The sequence below is a fragment of the Lepidochelys kempii genome, chromosome 8 (assembly GCF_965140265.1).
Source record: "Lepidochelys kempii isolate rLepKem1 chromosome 8, rLepKem1.hap2, whole genome shotgun sequence".
Lineage (NCBI taxonomy): Eukaryota > Metazoa > Chordata > Testudines > Cheloniidae > Lepidochelys > Lepidochelys kempii.
Genome location: NC_133263.1, coordinates 63,459,396 through 63,480,665, shown reverse-complemented (window position 1 = coordinate 63,480,665; position 21,270 = coordinate 63,459,396). Strand labels below are relative to the sequence as shown.

The 21,270-nt window shown below is 40.8% G+C and overlaps 1 protein-coding gene and 1 long non-coding RNA gene across 2 annotated transcripts in view; one reads left to right on the top strand and one right to left on the bottom strand.

The window, feature by feature from the left end:
- The window catches only part of KCNT2 (potassium sodium-activated channel subfamily T member 2), a 286,523-nt gene that overhangs the window by 138,942 nt on the left and 126,311 nt on the right, over positions 1 to 21,270 (top strand). The window contains exons 10-12 of the mRNA XM_073358218.1: positions 3,622 to 3,802; positions 5,459 to 5,623; positions 13,958 to 14,094. Coding sequence (XP_073214319.1) covers positions 3,622 to 3,802; positions 5,459 to 5,623; positions 13,958 to 14,094 — 483 coding nt within the window. The remainder of the gene's footprint in view (positions 1 to 3,621; positions 3,803 to 5,458; positions 5,624 to 13,957; positions 14,095 to 21,270) is intronic.
- LOC140916561 (uncharacterized) overlaps positions 1 to 21,270 on the bottom strand; it is a 202,387-nt gene that overhangs the window by 136,720 nt on the left and 44,397 nt on the right. Inside the window, exon 2 of the long non-coding RNA XR_012160547.1 lies at positions 14,396 to 14,523. This is a non-coding gene — a long non-coding RNA (uncharacterized lncRNA). The remainder of the gene's footprint in view (positions 1 to 14,395; positions 14,524 to 21,270) is intronic.

Sequence of the window (21,270 nt, the reverse complement as noted above, 5' to 3'; positions counted from 1 at the left end):
TGGTGTTTTCAGGAAGGTCACCAATGCATTGTAGTTTCCTCAGGAAGTCGGTGGTATCTCGAAGATAGCAAGGAGTGCTGGTAACTTTGTAGGAGCTGGTAGCTTTGTAGGAGTGCTGAGCTTTGTAACTTTGTACTCACCCACATCTTCATCATATGCACCCACAGGAAGGAGGCCCTTTCTGCTGCCACGCTGGATTTCTTCTTAATGTTGCCTGTCAGCAGAGCTCTCCCTTGAAATCCCCCAACAAAATCCTACACAAAAAGTACAAAGAAACCAGTTTCCACCCTCTTTAGGATTAACCTTTGATGCTTAAGTTCCCCTGCTTGCTCTCCACTGACACCTACCAGGGCTCTCTCCCTAGAAGTCCCAATCCTGCTCTTTTATCAGGGTTTATCATCAGAGTTTGTTCTACCCCACGAGCTTCTCCTTGTCTCTCCTGACAGACTTCCCTACTCAGAAGAGGATACAAGGGCCTACTTTCCCCTGGACTTCCTCCTTGATCCTCCAAGTCACTCCATTTGCTAGTGCCAACAGAGGGACAGGAGAGTTCTTTCCCTTTCTCCTTACAGTCTCCTTCTGCTCCCAGTTTCCTGGCTTTATCATCATCACCAGCCAGCTTCTCCTCAGCTAGGTGTCACCCTTAACTGACCCTGGCCCAGCCTCCGGGGTGACTAGGAGGGTTAATTTGCCCCTCCCATTAACTCTTTCAGAACCAGAATGGCATATATAGCTCACTACAGTGGAGCTGCAACACAGCCCATCAACAAACATTCATTCCACCTATGGGCTGGAGTAGAACTATAGCTCTAGTATACCTCTACATAGTAAGTTTTGGGCCACTAGGTCTGTATAAGTGCTAATCACACAGCCTTTCTGATGCTTCACTCTCTGAGGCCAAGGTCAAGCCCCACTATCAGGCTTAAAAAATGCACAAGCTGTTGTGTAGGATCTCAGCACCTGGTGAACTTCATTCAATGGCAGCAAAGCCTTGGAGTGGCCAATGCTAAAAGCAAAGAGCTTGAAATCATCACACTGCGGATGCCAAGGCATATGGAAAGTAAGGGAGCAATGATTTTAACATTATAATAGCCCATATTTCTGTGAATGGATCTCTCTGTGTATACTCCAGTATTTAAAAATAACACTAAAAACGGAGCCTGACCCAAATAGACTGAAAAACAGAGTCTAGGATTAAAACTTATAATTGATCTAAGGTAGGAATGTTAACTGTCCATCTTCACTGGAATGGCATTTCCACAGTCCCCTTTATTAAATTTTCAGAACCAATTACAAAGACAGAAAAGTACTTCTTCAAGAATTCTTTTCTATCGCTAAAACTTAAAAGGGACAAACTAATGAGAGTGTGGAGGAAAGATCTGAACTACCACCTCAGTGGAAAAAAAATGGAACAAAGTGTGTAGGAATACAAATTCAGCCAATGACTGAAGGTTGAAACTTATCCAACAAAAAATCATCTTCAGAACATTTTGGGATGTGTGAAAACTACAAATGCTAGAACAGTGAAGAGGAAACTGGGGATCTCATCCATATGTTATGGAAATGTGACTGCCCACTAGTAAATTATTTCTGGAGAAAAGAAGAACTGCTAACACTATTATAAACACAGGGCCTGCCTAATGATTAAAGGTTTGTTTTTTTTCATCTGGGAATTCTTAATGGTCAGTTGTGGCCAATTAGATACCCTATGTCAAGAAATCATCTTTGATATACAGTAGAATTATGACTGAGAAATATGGAATTATTTAGAAATTACCTTTAAAACAGAAAGACAGTCAACAGCCTCCTAGGAGGATGCGACCACTAATATGCAAGCTCAGAGATGCACTGTACAGCAGGTGCAGTTAAAGAGCTTCACTGGTTAAAGGATTCTGCTAAATTCACAGATAATCCCTATCCTTGAACTTGCAAAGCTCATCGTAATCGGTAGAAATCTTTCAGACATTTTAAAGGCACCCAAATCAATATGAAAGTAAACTGAGAAACAAACAAACCCTAAGGACCAGGTTCAGCCACTCTTACTTACAGTTAATAGAACCCTATTCCACATGTAGCCCTGTTGAGTTCAGTTGGACCACTCAGTCAGGTACTGTTCAGCATGAGTCAGGGAAGTAGAATCTGGCTTTAAATTTTGTATCTATAGATACATTTTATAAAGGTAAGATGTGCCCCCATTTATTTATTCTTATAATACAAGAGCAAGGGGATACTGAATTAAATTGAAAGGCAACAAATTTAAAACTGATATTTTTAAAAACACAATGCATAATTAACTTGCAGAACTCATTGCCCCAAGACATAATTGAAGCCCAAAGCTTAGTACTAGGATTCAAGATAGGTTTAGATGATGTACATGCCAAAACTCCAGCATTTTAACTCCATCCCTGAGGAGGGAGGGAGGATCCATGAGAGCAAGAACAAGTGAAATGGAATGGGGAAGAGGAGGGGTTTGGAAAACGGGGAAGGGACAGAATTAGTGGGAACATAAGGAAATGCAATCAGAGGGAAAGGGAAAAGAGGAGGAATGGAGAAAGAGGAAGAATCCAAGACAAGGAGATAAGTTTGAAACACTGTTTTAAGTATTGAACAGAAAGTTTAGGAGGAAACTATATTTCAACAGAATGATGACATTGTTGGGAGGCATTACAAATCTCAAGCCCCACCATGCAAGGGAGGGGAAGACAACACACATCTAAATGGAAGTGCTAGGGACGTCCTTAATGTCTGAAATACCATGTAATTGGGGAGAGCTGTATCTGTTTAACTGAGGGGTGAACTGAGCCTCTAGCACAGATTTGACAATTGCCATGTTGGCATTTAATTTGCGGGTGTAGTTAGCACTGAAAACTGAAGTATGCCAGTTGCTCACCAAGAAATCAGGGAACAGCCTTTAAGCTGTTAGAGCTGAGATCCCATGTTTTGGAGTCAATTTATACCAAAAACAGACCATGTTTTCTCCATGCAGCATCCAATTAGCATGAGATATTGTTAGGCTACAAAAGATAATGTCACAAGCTATCCTGATCTGTACCTATTAGCTAACTAACCCCACCCGCTCCCAAAAAAATGTAGTATTCAACATTTCCACTAGCTTATATTAGTAGCTCTTGCTACCCAAAGTGGTATAATCCAAGATAAAGAATGTCAAATGTAATAAAATTATATACAGGTTCTTGGTCACTAATTGTTTCTGCAAAAAACAAAAAAGATAGTTTTAAAAAGCTCTGAAGATTGCAATGGTGCAGCTATATGCTATTTATTTTGGTCTGGTATGAGAAGGAAAAATTATCAGTACATCCTGTTATCTATAACACAACTATCTTTTTGCTGCCAACCACTAATCAAAACTTAACACCACTAGCACTATCATTTTATCCTTATTCCAAGATGACAGAACTTTATTATGAATAAATTACATTTAAATAACATTTTTAAAAAAAACTCACTTTTGCTTTGAACCTGAACATTTTCTCTTCTTTGCTCAGTAATATATGCATTTGCAGAAAATAATTCTCCATGCTAGTAAGATTCATAACACTTTGGATTTATTCTGGGTACTAGTTTTATTTTTCATTTCTTTATTCATTCTTTTTTATGTAGTATTTGCGGAATTCAGCATCTGGAGCGAGCAGGAAACAAGTTGACTCTCTTTGACTCCCTTTATTTCTGCATAGTGACATTTTCCACTGTGGGGTTTGGGGATGTTACACCCAAGATCTGGCCTTCAAAACTGCTGGTTGTCATTATGATCTGTGTTGCCCTTGTGGTGTTGCCCATACAGGTAAACTCTGATTGTTTTCCATTTGGAAGAGTTGGCAAAGTTTTGGGGGAAAGAGTATATTATCTTGAAATATATCTTGCAACTGTCTTTACTGTGTATATATAATATAAAAAAAAAGTACACCATCATGTATGCTTCTTCATTTTATGCACAGAGTTGGAGCTTTCTTATTTGTCTTCCTGTTTGTAAAATAAATGTGTATATAGTTTATATATGCTAAAATGATAGAGGCTAACAAGTTTTCAAATCCTTGTAGAAGCTGTTGGCTCCAATCATACACCAAAGAACATACAGACACCATGTGTTGTCCAAATTTATCATCATGCAGGGATTTACTTTATTGTGAACTTAAATAATAGCAGCAAAATCAATCAGCAGCCAAAGCTTTCTCCAGACACTTAGCTCTTCCTAGTATTTCTCCCTAGTTCTTTCTGCTTCAGAGTGACACCTCAACCCCTCTTGTACGACTAGGTCAGAACTAATTGGACACGACAGATTTGATTTGTGACTCAGGCAAAAAGTCGTCTTGTCCTTATATATCTATGCAAGGTTCAAGCACCTTACATCAGGCTGACTGAACAGAAGAGCTCTACGCTCTCATGCGGTAACTCAGAATCTTCCTTTTTTTTTTTTAACACCAAGTTAATATACTATCAGCTACATTTTAGTGGGCATGCAGTGAGAGAAGGGTTTTGTGTACTGGTCTGAGCACAGGACTGGGGGCAAGCTCTTATCATGGCTCCAACTGAAACACTTAACATCCCTGCCTCAGTAGAATGTGGATGAGAAAACACTCTGCCTCATTGGGTTGTTGTGAACATTAGCTAGCTTGTAAGGAGCTTAAAAGGTGAAATGGCATATGCAAGGTGTATTAGTGGTACTAATTGTATATAAAACATTTGGACATTAGTTCATTGAATTAATGCTTTTATGTATTTAATTATTCCAGATACATTGCATATCATATTGATCCCTAGATTTCCCTTTATTAGGATCACAAAGCAGAATTTATTGTGAACCAGGAGATGCTGATTAAGGTGTAGAGGGAAAAGTGCCACTTATTGAAGTCCACTTCAACATCTGTCGTAGTCAATACCAAAAAATACTCAGTAGTTCTCCAGGAGCAGCAGGGACAGAACATGATGTTTCTATTAGCCATATGTTTAAGTGATGCCAATATTTAAGGTGCAGATCAGACAGTAAGAGATAATATGCAGACATCATTGTATTAAGTGTTGCCATCTTTAGATTTTTTTAAATCTCTGGGGAGAAACCGAGGCATTGTTCCATCTACAGAAGTAATACGTTGGTGTTTTTCTTACACTCCCATTTCCTGGAGTCATGTAAATTACAGATGAACCCTAAAGGCTCAAATACCAGAAAAAAATACATTTAAAAATAATCTCATGAGTTAACTCAAGTTTATGATGTTTGAATGCTTGAGAGTGGCCATATTGATGCATTATTGTGCTATCCCATCTGCTTGGTTGTAAATTGCTGCTCTTGAAAAGAAAAGATAAAGGGTGGGGGTTCTAAGTGTGTCTTTAATTGAGTGGATGGACTAAAGCATAAAATATAATTAACTCATACTGATAAAGATGCTTATATTGCACAGCTGCTTATATGTATTTATTCACTCTTGACAATATATTGCAGTTTGAACAGCTGGCTTATTTGTGGATGGAGAGACAGAAGTCTGGGGGTAACTACAGTCGACACAGAGCTCAGACAGAGAAACATGTGGTACTGTGCGTCAGCTCCCTGAAGATTGACTTGCTTATGGATTTCTTAAATGAGTTCTATGCTCATCCCAGACTGCAGGTATATTTACAATACAAGAGTAAAATAAGAAGAAATTCAGTTAGACATTGTCTGCAAGCAGCCAATCTTCAGAAATGGTCTGTAATTTGTGTGTCTGAATTAAAGAATGACTGACTGACTGACGGAAGTATAATTGCAAGAAGTAGCTTAGATCAAGTACTGGATGCATTCATTTTAAATGGATCTAAATTGGATCAAACAGATAGAAATATACTTGTCACACACAGAGTCTAATTACTTTGATTTATACCAGTTATCTTACAGCCAACTAATTTGGTGAAAATTCCCTTTGATTAACCCAATATGATGTATAAAAAGAAAAGAAAAATTGGTCATTTCATGTTTTTCTGCTGTTCTGGGGCCTCATCCACTGAACTCAAAGAGCATTTTTAAACTTAACAATTATGATTGCTGCAGTTAAGACAGAACTGGATACAGTGCAATGGACACAGCCTGAAAGTCAACATTGCTCACAAGTGAGGAGTTTCTCAACATAAGCATTAAGAGAATTAGGGAATACAGATAAATGTCTTTTTCATATGGCTGACTATATCCTAATCTGCTCTGTGAACGTTTATTACATCTGAAGGAGAGCCCTGTGTAAGCTCGAAAGCTTGTCTTTCTCACCAACAGAAGTTGGTCCAAAAAAAGATACTACCTCACCCACTTTATCTCTTTAAATCTTCACAATAATTTCTGGGTAAAATGTATTAGAATTTTGGTTCCCTTATGACAAATTGTTAAAAATATATTTTGTGAGTTTTAGTATGGACTACTTCTATTTACTAAAAATACATTGCTACCTTTTGCTAAAGCACATATGGCGCTCTACATCATTAATTAATGGGCAAAATAAAATGTAACCTTTTCAACTTAAAAGCCTGATAGCACCATTCAACAATAACAGAACAAGAAAAAAAATCCAAACTGTGATCTAAATTCACAGGCTAATTAAGAACAAAATGGCCATACTGGGTCAAACCAAAGGTCTGTCTAACCCAATATCCTGTCTTCTGACAGTTGTCCGTGCCAGATACTTCAGAAGAAGCAAAGAGAACAGCAATTTATCAAGTGATTCATCCCCAGTCGTTCAGTCTGAGCTTCCAGCAGTCAGAGGTTTGGGAAGACTCAGAGCATGGATTGTATACCTGACCATTTTGGCTAATAGCCACTGATGGACCTGTTCTTCCATGTTATACTTTTGGCCTTCACAACATCCCCTGGCAATGAGTTCCACAGTTGACTGTGCATTCTGTGAAGTACTTCCTTATGTTTGTTTTAGACCTGCTTGTAGCAAAGTGCAGCAGGGCCCCCCTTGGCTCCTTCCTGTGCTAGGTCCATAACGTCACACTGAGACCCTGGGGTTAATAATCACTGATGCCGTTTATTCACAGGCTTGTTCCCACCACCTTTTTTCACTATGTATTGTTGGTCCCTCACTATCGGAAGGAAGGAAGGAAGGAAGGAAGGAAGGAAGGACTACCTCCCTGCTTCCACTCCTGCCTTTTTCCTTTCTTTCTGTGCCCCCTTTGGCTTCCTTCCCCTGCAGCTTTTATACAGCCCCAGGCTAATTAGGTGATAGCTGTCTCTGCTTTCCCAATTAGGGCCAGGTTATTCCCCTAAATGGGAGCTGGTGTGAGAGGGCATAATAGGCAACCCTTTGCCCAGCACCCTGTCACACACCTCCCTCCCTTCTCCAACCACCAGATTTGCACCTATGTATCCTCTCCTTTCTCTACTGGGGCGGCGGGTGGGGGGGGGGGGACGACCCTACGGTGCAGTCTTTTCCCCCTCTTTTGAGTCAATCACAGGGTTTGCCGTGTGGAGTTCTTTCATCCCACAACCACAGAAACTACATTGTGTGTGGGGTGGATGGCCCCACAGCTCCACCAAAACCCACAGGTCCTCATATCATTCAGAGCCTCCTGGGTGTTCCCTTGTTCTCTCCCCCACTCCTTTCTGTCAGGGGTTCAGGGTTAGTCCCAACCCTCTCCCAGACACTCAGGGCTTCTGGTCCCCCAAGCTCGTCCAACGGGGCCTGGGTCTCTGGGAGGGGGGTCCGCTAATAAAGGCCTCCATTGGGCCCTGCTCTCCAGTCAAGGACCTGGGGGTGAATGTCTCACCCATAACTTCCTTCTCAGGCTCTGTTGGCTAGGGGTTTTCTGCCTGCATCCTCAGGGAACCTCCCTTTTTTTGTTTTTTCTTTTCTTGGGCTTTCTCCCTCTGCCCACATTCCCTCCTGGGAAGCGGTCTCAGTCCGTACCCGCTAGCGCCAGATAAGGCGGTCCCTTTACTACCCCGACCCATTGCCACTTAAACCTGCCCTGAACCTCAAGGGGCACCTGGGCCATAAGGTTTTGCCTCCTATCCCTGTGGATGCATTCTATGTCCATCTTCACATTTGAAATCCACCAGTGCGGCTGCACCAGCTTCCTTTGTACCAGAGAGCAGGCTGAGGCAAAGTCCACTAGGCCTCACTGGGGTTTCCTCCCCACCATTACTGGAATGGTGGACAGCTTCTGCCCCTGCCCAACCACAAAACTTTGCCCACCTACAATCCATGGGTCGGCAGTCCCCCTTCTTGTGTCCCAATCATCCGCACTGCCAGCAGACAACTGATCTGGACCCTGTGAGAGCCCCTAGTGTGTCCTCCCGTTTGTTCTCTGGGGCCTTCCTGGGCGGAGGTTCTCTGGGCCTTCTCCGAGTCTCCACTTCCTTGCTTGGCTGTCCGCCTCCGCATACTCCTCCGTAAGCTTTACAGCCGGCTCAACTATATTTGGTTGGTGTCTCCGCACCCACACCTTTATTTTGTCTGGAAGGCCCTATAAAAACTGCTCTAGGATGAGCACCTCCATAATATCCCTCACTGTCTGGGCGTCCAGCCTCAGCCAGCAGGTGGCCCAGTCCATTAACTTTTGCCCCATCCACCTCACCAACCGGAACTTCTGATGGTACTTCTCCAAGGACAGCCCTACCCAATCCAGGACGGCTGCCTTTACCGCTTCATAATTCCTGGCTTGCTCTTCACTTAGGGCTATGTAGGCTCTTGGGCTTTGCCGGCTAGGTAGGGAGCCAGTCGCAGGGCCCCAAGTTCCCCTGTCGTATCCAGCCCCCGCAGCTACCCACTCAAAGCTGCCTAGGAAAGCATCAGGGTCATCTGTCTGGTCCATTTTACATAGTCCTAAGCCCGGCACCTGAGTGCCATCCCCTCCTGTGGAACTCACCACTTTCTGCAGGAGCTACTGCTGGATGCCAGCCTGCTCCCAAATAAAGTCCTGCAGGCTCTTCTGCTGTTCTGCCTGCCAGGTGAGCAAGGCCTGTCTCTCCAGTGGTGGGCTTGCTGAAAACTCTGCATTGACTTTTGCACCTTCTCCTGCTGCTTGACCAGCCATTGCAGGGTCTCCTCCATCTCTGGGCTGCCAAACACTTGCTCTAGCACGGGATCTTGGACAAGCTCCCATGTGTAGCAGAGTCCCCCTTGGCTCCTGCCTCTGCTAGGTCCACAAAGTCACTCTGAGACCCTGGGGTTAGTAACCACTGGTGCACAGGCTTGTTCCCACCATTGTTTCACTGTGTACAGTTGCCCCTTCACCGTCTGCAGGAGGGAGGGAAGAGCTAATTCCCTGCTTCCACTCCCTATCTTTTCCCTTTCTTCCATCCCCTGAGGCTTTTATATAGCTCCAGACTAATTAGGCAAAAACTGTCTCTGTTCCCCCAGTTAGGACCAGGTTATCTCCAGCTAGCTCTAATTTATTCCCCTAAATGGGAGCTGGTGTTTACAGGGCTGAATCAGCAACCCTTTGCCCATCATCCTGCCACACTGCTGCCTATTAATTTCATTATGTGATGCCTATTTTGTGTGTTATGTGCAGGGGCAAACAACACATTCATTTTCTCCACACCATTCATGATTTTATAGACCTCTATCATATCTCCCCTCAGCCATCTCCTTTCCAAGCTTTTTAATCTCTCCTTCTATAGAAACTGTTGTATATCCCTAATCATTTTTGTTGCCATTTGCTACATTTTCAATTCTAATATATATTTTTAGATGGGACAACCAGAACTGCACACAGTATTCAAGGTGTGGGTGTACCAGATTTATTTAGTGGCATTATGATATTTATTGTCATTTTCTATACCTTTCTGAATGCTTCCTAACATTAGCTTTTTTGACTGCTGCTGCACATTGAGAAGATGTTTTCAGAGAACTATCCACAGTGATTCCAAAATCACTTTCTTGAGTGTTAACAGCTAACTAAGACCAAATCATTGTGATGTATAGTTGGCATTATGTTTTCCAATGTGCATTACTTTGCACTTATCAACACTGAAATTCATCTGCCAATTTCTTGCCCACACATCCAGTTTTGTGAAATCCCCTTGTCACTCTTCATTGTCAGGTTTGGGCTTAACTATTTTAAGTAATTTTGTATCATCTACCAACTTAGCCACCTCACTGCTTATCCCTTTTTCCAGATCATTTATGCATATGTTCAACAGCACAGATTCCCATACAGATCCTTGAGGGACCTTGTTATTTACTTCTCTCCATTATGAAAACTGATCATTATTTCTACCCTTTGTTTCCTATCTTTTAACCAGTTACTGATCCATGAGAGGACCTTCCCTCATCCCATGACTGCTTACTTTGCTTAAGAGCCTTTGGTGAGGGACCTTGTCAAAGGCTTTCTGAAATTTAAAGAGAACTATATCCACTACTAGATCACCCTGGACCACACGCTTGTTGACCCCCTCAAAGGATTCTAATAAATAGGTGAAACACAATTTCTCTTTAAAAAAGCCATGTTGACTCTTCTCCAACAAACTGTGTTCATCTAGGTGTCTGATAATTCTGTTCTTGACTATAGTTTCAATCTATTTGCCTGATACTATAATTTCCAGGATCGCCTCTGGAGCCTTTTTTTAAAAAAAATGGCTTCACATTAGTTGTCCACCAGTCATCTGAGGCTGATTTAAGCGATAGGTTACATATCACAGTCAAAAGTTCTACAAATTTCATATATGAGTTCTTTTAAAATTCTTGGATGTATACTATCTGGTCCTGGAGATTTATTACTGTTAAATTTATCAGTTTGTTCCAAATCTTCATATTGAGACCTCAGAGTGGGACAGTTCCTCAGATTTGTTACCAAAAAAGAATGGCTCAGGTGTGGAAATCTCCCTCACATCCTCTGCAGCGAAGACCAATGCAAATAATTCATTTAGCTTCTCTGCAATGGCTTGGCCTTCCTTAAGTGCTCCTTCCGCACCTGAATCATCCAGGGCCCCCCTGATTTTTTGGCAAACTTCGTGTTTTTGATGTACTACCAAAAATTATCGCTGTTCATTTCTGTCTTTTGCTAGTTGCTCTTCAAATTCTTTTTTGGGCCTGCCTAATTATACTTTTACACTTGGCTTGTCAGAGTGAATGCTCCTTTCTATTTTCCTTAGTAGGATTTGGCTTCCAATTTTTAAACGATTTATTTTTTGTCTCTAACCATCCCTTTTACTGTATTGTTTAGCCATGGCAGTATTTTTTGGTCTTTTTTTTTTTTTTTTGGTAAATTTGGTGTATACATATAGTTTTCTCTATTGTGGTGGTTTTAAAAAATTTTCCATGCAGCTTGCAGGCATTTCCCTTTTGTGACTGTTCCTTTTTTGTTTAATTAGCTTCCTCATATTTGTTTAGTTTCCCTTTTTGAAGTTAAATGCTACTGTGGTGGTTTCTTTGGTATATTCCCCCCACCCCCGCACCCCAGACGTTAACTTTAATTACATTATGGTTGCTGTTATTGAGAAGTTCAGCTAGATTCACCTCTTGAACCAGATCCTGTGCTACACTTAGGAGTAAATTAAGAATTGCCTCTCCTCTTGTGGGTTCTAGGACTAGCTACTCTAAGAAGCAGTCATTAACAGTGTCGAGAAATTTTATCTCTGCATCCCATCATGAAGTGACATGTTCCTATTTGATATGGGGATAGTTAAAATCCCCTATTATCATCATTTTTTCCGCCTTTGTTGGTTATCTAATCTCCCTAAGCATTTAACAGTCACCTCCCTGGTCCGGTGGTCAATAATATATTCCTAATGCTATACTATTATTCAAGCATAGAATTTCTATCCATAGAGATTCTATGGTACTGTTTGTTTTTTACCATATAGGACTATTATTTCTTTCAGTGTCACTTCTCCATGATTGTGACCTATTCAGTGTCTGATTATCATTGTTCCACCAAGTTTTTGTTATGTCTATTATATCTATATGCTCATTTAACACCAGCCACTCAAGTTTACTCATCTTAGTATTTAGACTTCTAGCATTTGTATACAAATACTTATAGAATTTGTCAATATTTAGTTGTCTGCCTTCATGTGTTGTAATTGAATGGGATTCTTTTTTGACTGTTTCTTCAGTTCCTACCCGTACTTTATCAACTTCTAGCCTCTCCTTTTTACTAGGATATAGAGTATCCCTGTTAAAAAAAATCCTCCCCTAAAGAATGTCTCTCCAAACCATGTGCTCCTCTGTACCTGTCAGCTTTCTCCCAGCCCTTAGTTTAAAAAGTCCTCTATGATATTTTTAATGTCACCCACAAGCAATCTGATTCTGTTTTGGTTTTGGTGGAGCCCATCCTTACTGTATAGGCTCCTCCTTTCCCAAAAGGTTCCCCAGTTCCTAATAAACCTAACTCCCTCCTCCACTCACCATCATGTATCCATATATTGAGACCTTGCAGTTTTGCCTGTTTAACTGGCCCTGGGCATAGAACTGGAGGCCTTTTAGAGAATGCCACCATGAAGGTCCTGGACTTGAACCTCAGACCTAGCAGGCTAAATTGGCCTACAGGACCTCTCTCCTACCTTTCCCTATATTATTGGTACCTACATGGACCATGACCACCCCAGCACCACACATTAGTCTGTGTACCTGTCTGCAGAGATCTTCAACCTTCGTATCCAGCAGGCAATGTACCGTGTGGTTCTCCCAGTCATCACAAACACAACTATCTATACTTCTAATAATCAATTAATTAATATTAATATTACTTGTCTCTTCCTAACAGGGGTCCCCTCGCCTGGAAATGTATTCTCTGAACAAGAGGATAGCATGAAGTCATCTGGAAAGAGGGTCCCAACTATAGGTTCATTTCCCTTTGCTTTAGGTTGATCTTCTCTGAGACTTTTATCCTCCTCAGCAACACAGAGGATGATAACCAAACATGTATTTCACATGTAGGCCCAGATCCACAAATGTTCTTAGGAACATTTGCTCCAGACATAGTCACTGAAGATCCAGATTTAGGCACTTAAGACCCAGTTTTGGCTCCACTGAGATTCACAATACTTTCTAAACTCACTCGACACCTAAGGGTAAATGTTGCTTCTTCACCTAAGTTTCTGCTTCTGGGCACGTACATTTCTGCCTCAGTTTACGTGCCTATCTCCCACTTAAGCTCCAGAGCCATCCATGACCTCAGGGAAGATAAGCATTCAGCTGCCTAAGTCATATGAAGAGGCAAGACTGTGATATGCACACTCAGAGGCTGCCTAAAAGATCAGGTCCCATTCGAAATCTGGTGGCAGCAGAAGAAGGTTGTGGTGCCCCCCTTATAACTTTTAGCCCAGTGATTAGAGCAATCACCTGGGATATGGGAGACCCACATTCAATTCATAATTGTGTGTACAGTGTATATTTAATACACATAGCCACACATTTTAGCACGTAACTAGAGTAACAGGCCAGGTGCTGAGATGATACCCTGGGGAGAAGGGGAGCAAAATCCTCCTACCACAGGTCCCAGAGGTTCCGTCATCTCAGTGGTGGAAGTATCCTACAAAGGACACTTATGCAATAAGTGATCTCTTATGAAAGCAGCAGAGGATCTGTACTATGCTGGATCCAATTCACTACTCTTCCTGCACAGTTTCATTGGAGGAAGGAAAGACATCCTGAATTCCTCCTCTTCATTCCACCACCTGCTCACAGCAGAACCACATCGGAAACGGAGACTGAATTTGACCCTTAATCTGGGGAAAACATCCATAATATTTGCTTGTTTCCATCAAGGCCAACCTAATAAATTTACCAGCTATAAACTGGATGGGGATCTGAATTGTTTATGAAAAATGTTGTAACAATTTTTAAAGCTCCAGTTTTATTATAGAATCTGAAATGTGCAATGTTGAAATAGTTTATCCAAGAAACCATTTTAAAAGTTATTAGATACTTTTTCACCTCCAGATTCTCTATTAACCTATACTCCAGTGACAACAGAAGGTAACAGTAAATAATCTATGTGCCTTTTCTATTCTCCTTTATATTTTTGACAGGACTATTATGTGGTTATTTTGTGTCCTACTGAGATGGATGCTCAAGTGAGAAGGGTGTTGCAAATTCCAATGTGGTCTCAAAGAGTTATCTATCTGCAAGGCTCAGCACTGAAAGATCAGGACCTGTTGAGAGCTAAGTAGGCAAAAACTAATATATTTTTCATTTATTTGTTTCAACCCATACTTTGAAATAAGGTTTACAAACAACATGAGACAGACTAGAAAAGAAGTTTGAGCATTTTAGAAGGGTAACATGAGTAAATCTTTGGCATAATTCAGCTTTGTTCCTAACTTTTTTTTTAAGCCATTTCTTAATCTAACTCTACTTTACTGGACCAAGCTTTTCGTCACTTGTCTCTTCTGTCTCAATTTTAAAAGCAGCATTAAAACAATTCAGAAATAAATCAAATAATTGCTTTTCATGACAAAATGGCTTACCAGTTGATGCACTGACTTGTGGCTGGGTGTGCTCTCTCCATAGTCTTGCCAACCAGCTGTCCAGGTCCACTGGCTGTCCTCTTCATCTTGGGCTTGACCTTCTAGCCAGGACACATTTAGTCTCACTCCTTTGGGGAAAAAACAGAGTTTAACTCAGTAGTTCCTTGCCCTTGCATCAGTGGCCCAGGTCCAGGCCCAATAATGCTTCTAGCCCCTGGTGTCTGGTATCTGTGAGGCTTTAGGAGAATTCAGTCCCTCTCCCTACTTAGAGTTTCAGCCTAGGGACACTGAAGCATGTAGTTAAGTTTTATATCATCAGAACTCTTGCTTCTTCCCTGGACTACTTCCTCAGTCAGCCCACCATCTCCTCAAGGGACTTACATTCTTAGCAGAGATCTACTGTGGGATCAAGCCCCTGATCCCAGTTCCTAACATGACAAAGGAAATAAAGCTAAACTAATAGAAATAAAGAGCAGCACAATACCTCAAGAGTCCTTTAACCACCTGTACTACTGCTCCATCTTGACAGGAAACCTAAAGCAGCTTGGCCCTTGACTGGGCTCCTGTTTGGGAGCTGAAAATGAAAAGTCTGTCCATCTTCTTGGGATGGAGCCCTCTGGTCTGGGCTTCTCCCTTTAAGCCTCCTCCTCGAGCCTGACATAGTTTACAGTTGTGGCAAGGCAGGGCTGCCTGAGCCTATATCTGCTTTTTAACCACTTTTTGTCTTGTGGTGTTTGTATACCCTATCATACTTTAAGATACAACACTGGATACTGGAAAGCTGATAAGTGGTTTTAGAATTCGCGTGGTATCTGGACCAACTGAAGTAAAAAGAAAGAAAACAAAAGCAAATATTCCCCTTCACATCTTGCACCCATTCTCATTTTAACCTCATTCAACGCAATCCCCACACTGTAAGAAACTTGCTTTACCTGGTTGTGACAGAGTGCTGGGCAACAGCAGCTGAACCAGCATTCTGATCACTTTATCACCAGTTAGTTGCAGAGGAGTAAACCTGACTATGATGATTGATCCTAACTGATAGATTGAGGATGATCTGGAGAGAGCTACAAGGCTAATAAATCCATTAGCCTGGAAAGTAGAAAAGTCATAGGAAAGAAGTGACACAGGGGAGAGATGGCAAGAGAAGTCCCAAGAGCAACTTTTGAGGGAGAGATCTCTTTCCTCTCCTGTCCTTGGTGTAAGAAGCTGCTATTATACGTAAGTTGCTGCACAATGATGTCAAGGTGCCAGGGGAACATTTTAAATAAACCACATGTGGTATTTACAAGCAGAGAGTCTCCAAGTAGTCTGTATGTTCAGAGGAAGATAGAAGTGGAAGGTGTGCCCTTTTACATGAATCTGCTATGCCTCCATGCCCTCCTCCTTCAACACCTTCATTACAACAAGCTTCTATAGCAAGATCTGTACACCTATTTTTCCCATCCAGGAAATCCGAGAGTGAGAAAGGAGTTGGCAGATGTGATTGCAGAGCCATTGGCAATCGTGGGAAGTCCCCGACGACTGGAAAAAGGCTAATGTAGTGCCCATCTTTAAGAAAGGGAAGAAGGAGGATCCTGGGAACTACAGGCCAGTCAGCCTCACCTCAGTCCCCAGAAAAATCATGGAGTAGGTCCTCAAGGAATCAATTCTTAAGCACTTAGACGAGAGGAAAGTGATCAGGAACAGTCAGCATGGATTCACCAAGGGCAAGTCATGCCTGACTAATCTAATTGCTTTCTATGACAAGATAACTGGCTCTGTGGATGAGAGGAAAGCAGTGGGCATGTTGTTCCTTGACTTTAGCAAAGCTTTTGACATGGTCTCCCACAGTATTCTTGCCAGCAAGTTAAAGAAGTATGGGCTGGATGAATGGACTATAAGGTGGATAGAAAGTTGGCTAGATTGTTGCGCTCAATGGGTCATGATTAATGGCTCCATGTCTAGTTGGCAGCCGGTATCAAGTGGAGTGCCCCAAGGGTCAGTCCTGGGGCTGGTTTTGTTCAATATCTTCATTAATGATCTGGAGGATGGTGTGGATTGCACCCTCAGCAAGTTTGCAGATGACACTAAACTGGGAGGAGTGGTAGATACGCTGGAGGGTAGGGATAGGATACAGAGGGCCCTAGACAAATTGGAGGATTGGGCCAAAAGAAATCTGATGAGGTTCAACAAGGACAAGTGCAGAGTCCTGCACTTAGGACGGACGAATCCCATGCACCGCTACAGACTAGGGACCGAATGGCTCGGCAGCAGTTCTGCAGAAAAGGACCTAGGGGTTACAGTGGATGAGAAGCTGGATATGAGTCAACAGTGTGCCCTTGTTGCCAAGAAGGCCAATGGCATTTTGGGATGTATATATAGGGGCATTGCTAGCAGACCAAGAGATGTGATCGTTCCCCTCTATTTGACATTGATGAGGCCTCATCTGGAGTACTGTGTCCAGTTTTGGGCCCCACACTACAAGAAGGATGTGGAAAAATTGGAAAGAGTCCAGCGAAGGGCAACAAAAATGATTAGGGGACTGGAATACATGACTTATGAGGAGAGGCTGAGGGAACTGGGATTGTTTAGTCTGCGGAAGAGAAGAATGAGGGGGGATTTGATAGCTGTTTTCAACTACCTGAAAGGGGGTTCCAAAGAGGATAGATCTTGACTGTTCTCAGTGATAGCTGATGACAGAACGAGGAGTAATGGTCTCAAGTTGCAGTGGGGGAGGTTTAGGTTGGATATTAGGAAAAACTTTTTGACTAGGAGGGTGGTGAAACACTGGAATGCGTTACCTAGGGAGGTGGTGGAATCTCCTTCCTTAGAAGTTTTTAAGGTCAGGCTTGACAAAGCCCTGGCTGGGATGATTTAGTTGGGGATTGGTCCTGCTTTGAGCAGGGGGTTGGACTAGATGACCTCCTGAGGTCCCTTCCAACCCTGATATTCTATGATTCTATGATTCTTTAGTGGGATTTAGTTAGCATTTGTTCTACATCTTAGGAGGTGAAAAAGAATCAAAATGCTGTTCTCTGAGCATAATCATATGCATTTAGCCTATAATAACCTGAAGTTAGTCAACTGGAGACTTGTACTTTTTTCTGCAGAACATGTAATTGAATGTGCCCAAAGATTTTTTTTTAACATGTCCTAAGGGAAGCAGCATGGTGGGAACTTAATAGAACATTTAGTATGAAATATAACCCAATAACTAAGAGGTTGCTATATTTCAGTGGTTTTTATGAAAAACAACATACTGAAAAATAACAGATGCTTGGTAAATTTCTGTAGTAAATAAAATATTAGGCAGTTTGGTTACTATTAATAAAAATAAAATCTGGTTGTCTCATCAAAATTTATATACATATTACAGAAAAAACTGTTAAAAGAAATTAAGGTTACAAAGTCAAGAACTCAAATGTTAGGGTAATTCTAAAATTAAGGTTGCCTTTTCAACCATAATCCAGTCTCCTCCTGCATATTCAAGATGATACAGTCTTTAATTACATGATTACATAGCATTATTTCCACAGGACACCTGTTTCATTCAGTGCACAGAATGGACAGTGGTCAATTATGAGCAATTATTCCATATTTTGTTGTATGTGTGCCCCCATGTCTTATCTATTGAAAATTCAAACCCTGTCCTTAAAACCAAATTATTTATTTCCTCATGAGCTTTTCTATGGTGTTCATCACTATATTATGTGAGTGCTTCACAAACATTAATCTATCTTCACAAAATGCATGTCATGTGAGGGGCTGGTAGTATCTTAATTGTACAAGTGGGGAGCTGAGGAAGAAAGAGATTAAGGTCAAAAGTAGTCACTAATTGTGGGTGCCCAATTTGAATTGCCTAGAATCTGATTTTTCAGAGTTCTTAGAATTATATAGCATTTTAAATATTCAAGCATGGCACCGTTACAGTTTTGAGTGCTCAGAACTTCTGCAAATCCAGACCCAGGATCTCAAATTAGGCACCCAGAAAATCAAGAACACAGTGTGACCACCTTCCAAAATTTTGGTTAAAATGACTTGCGCAGAATCATATGGGAACTCTGTGCCACAGGCAGGTATCAAATCCAATTCTACAGGGCAGCATTTAACTGTCTTAACCATGAGACATTCCTTTTTTATTTTTTTGCAATTCCTTCTTTCATTCAGTACACAACTTCCAACTTCAGCAATGAAGCAGGAATCCTATAGACAGCCTCCTTCACTGCACAACCCTGATTCATCCCCAGAGCAAGTCGATCCTGTGCACTGAGGAAGGCAGGAGTCCTCTGGAAAAATAGCATATGATTATGTACTTTTACTGTACCATAATGCATAGGCACAGGAGGATGAACTAAGGTTCATTAAGGAATTAAGTTTGCATATTCGAAAATGGCATTGCATGTTCTGCCACCATGTTACTCGCATGGACAAAAATACCAAAGCACACCATGCTCTTAGACTGTCTATCAATGCACAAAGGGGTACACAACCTAACCTTACCTGGGGTGCCCATGAAGCTGCCCCATAAATTCATGTATTCAAAGAAGTAAGCCAGATGTGGAAACTTCACTACATGATGCCTCATGCGACACCATCACCCATGGTAATTCTGGTTGGCACAACAGCCCTCAATAGACTATGTTTGAAGCCATTTTAATTCTGTCCTCTCCTAACTTTTGAGTGCTTGACTTTGCAACTTTAATAAAATGTTTTATTAACATTGGTGTGTGCGTGTGTGTAATTTCCTAGGTTTTTTAAAAAAGGCCACCTGAGGATTCAGAAATGTCATCATGTGCCATCATATTAACACACACACAGTTCATCAATGGGGTTGGCACCTTTAGATCCTCCCCACAGTCCTCTGCTGTTTGAGCTAATGGAGTAATTGATAGCAATAGTAAGTTGTCATCCTCTATATAGAGCAGCACTAGAGAGGGAAAGATACACACTTTGCCAGTGGGTTTCATAGATATTTGCTGACAGCAGAGAACTGGTGAGATTTAGTAATCTTGGATTCTATTACAGGCTCTGGAAGGGAATGCACTGGAAGTGGGCACCCAGCATGGAAAATTTCAGCCCAATGGCTAATGTTTTACAAAGTTGTAAGCAACTGAAAATGAGGTCTTGTAATGGAAAGTATGAGACAAAAATAATAATACACAATGCCACCAGTCCTGCCTGCAATTCTAAAAAACTCTGTATTCAACATGGAAATTCAACGTGTGACTGGCCTATGAAATCTAATACTTAGGTACCTTAGAAGTGAAACATCTTGAATACTATAGAAACCCTGCTCACAAACCACTCAATAGTTTTCACTGCTGTTCAGTTTCACAGCTGCCTTTTTTAAAATTCAAAAACATTCACTGAAATGTGATTTTACTCACCACAATGTTTGAGGAATTGCTGCATTAATGAGGTGCAAATACTTTGATTTATGCAACCTTTGCTATTCATAATTATCCTGTCTGCAAACTTTTATTGACCCCTGTATGGAGCAGAAACAATAACGTGACTTAAGTGACCAATCACATGCCAGGAATAGCCAAACTCAATTGTTTGCAAACAGTCAATAGGCTGAAAATTGTTAATTCAAATAATGCAGTCAGATATTAGATTATTTTCATACATTTGTCAGATTATTTGTTAATAACAAATAATTCAATTAGTTCTACACAGGACGTGATGAATATATGCACCTTGTCAGACAGTCCTTTACTACAATGTGTCCAGGTTTCAATTAAAAAAAAATATATAAATGACATTTGTAGATGTCCTCTATCACATTTGGTGAAATTAGCTAATTTGCAAGGGGTCAGCACAAGGCCAACATTTAAATCTCCTGGCACTCCTATTTTGAGTAGGTAAATAGGATTTGAAGTGGGGCATAGGTTTTGTGCTAGCTCTAGGTTCGAGGCTGAATTTTGCCCATTGAGCAGCAGTCTTTAATGGACAGTAATCTTGTGTTAATCTAATTGTATATCTAATTGTGTTAATCTAATTGTATATCTAATTGTATTTCCTATTTAACATTTCATCATCAATAATGAGATATAAAATGTGATTATATTTTAAGATGCCCTAGAAAAAAAAATACCGTTATGTAACTGCATTGCAATGAGAAACAGAAAGATTCTAATACAATGCACTTCATTTGATATATTCTCACCCACATCATTATTCTTCTGAGGAATCACTATTTACCATCCCCAGAAATGTAACAAGTTTATCCAACTTGTACAGATATGTAAACGGACAATGTTTAGGAATGTTCCAAGATTTTAAATTCTGACTTTTGGGACCAGACCAACAAACACTTATGCATATATTTAACTTTGTGTATTTGAGTAATGCTATTGAAAGCATCCTATAATATCATATAATAAAATCCAGAAAAATGACAAGACTACTTGTGTTAATAAAATTGAAACACATGAATAAGTGCTTCTGGAACTGGGACCTTGCTTTGCATTGATATAATTAACATCAGCAAGGTTTGACTGGGTAAGATTTTTAAAATGGAACACATGCCAAATTCTTCTCTATTTCACTTGGTCAAGCCCATGGATATTAATGGGGATACACATGATATGAAGCAAAATTTGCCCTATAATTTAGTGTTTGAATCTGTATCAGTCATATACTCTACAATGGATTTTTTCATTAAATTTAAACAGTGATATATGATGTTTTAGCTTTGGTTTTAAAATAGATGTGTCTATGTACATTTAAGGGGAGTCTGATTTCAAATTGTACACTAAAAATACATTTTTGTTTTAATATGAGTCATATTGATCTCAAAATCAGAAATTTCTTCAAAAAGCAGTCAGGTGGAACATTTTTCCAAATTTCTAACCTCTCAATACCATATAGAGGATCAAGTCATGAGACTT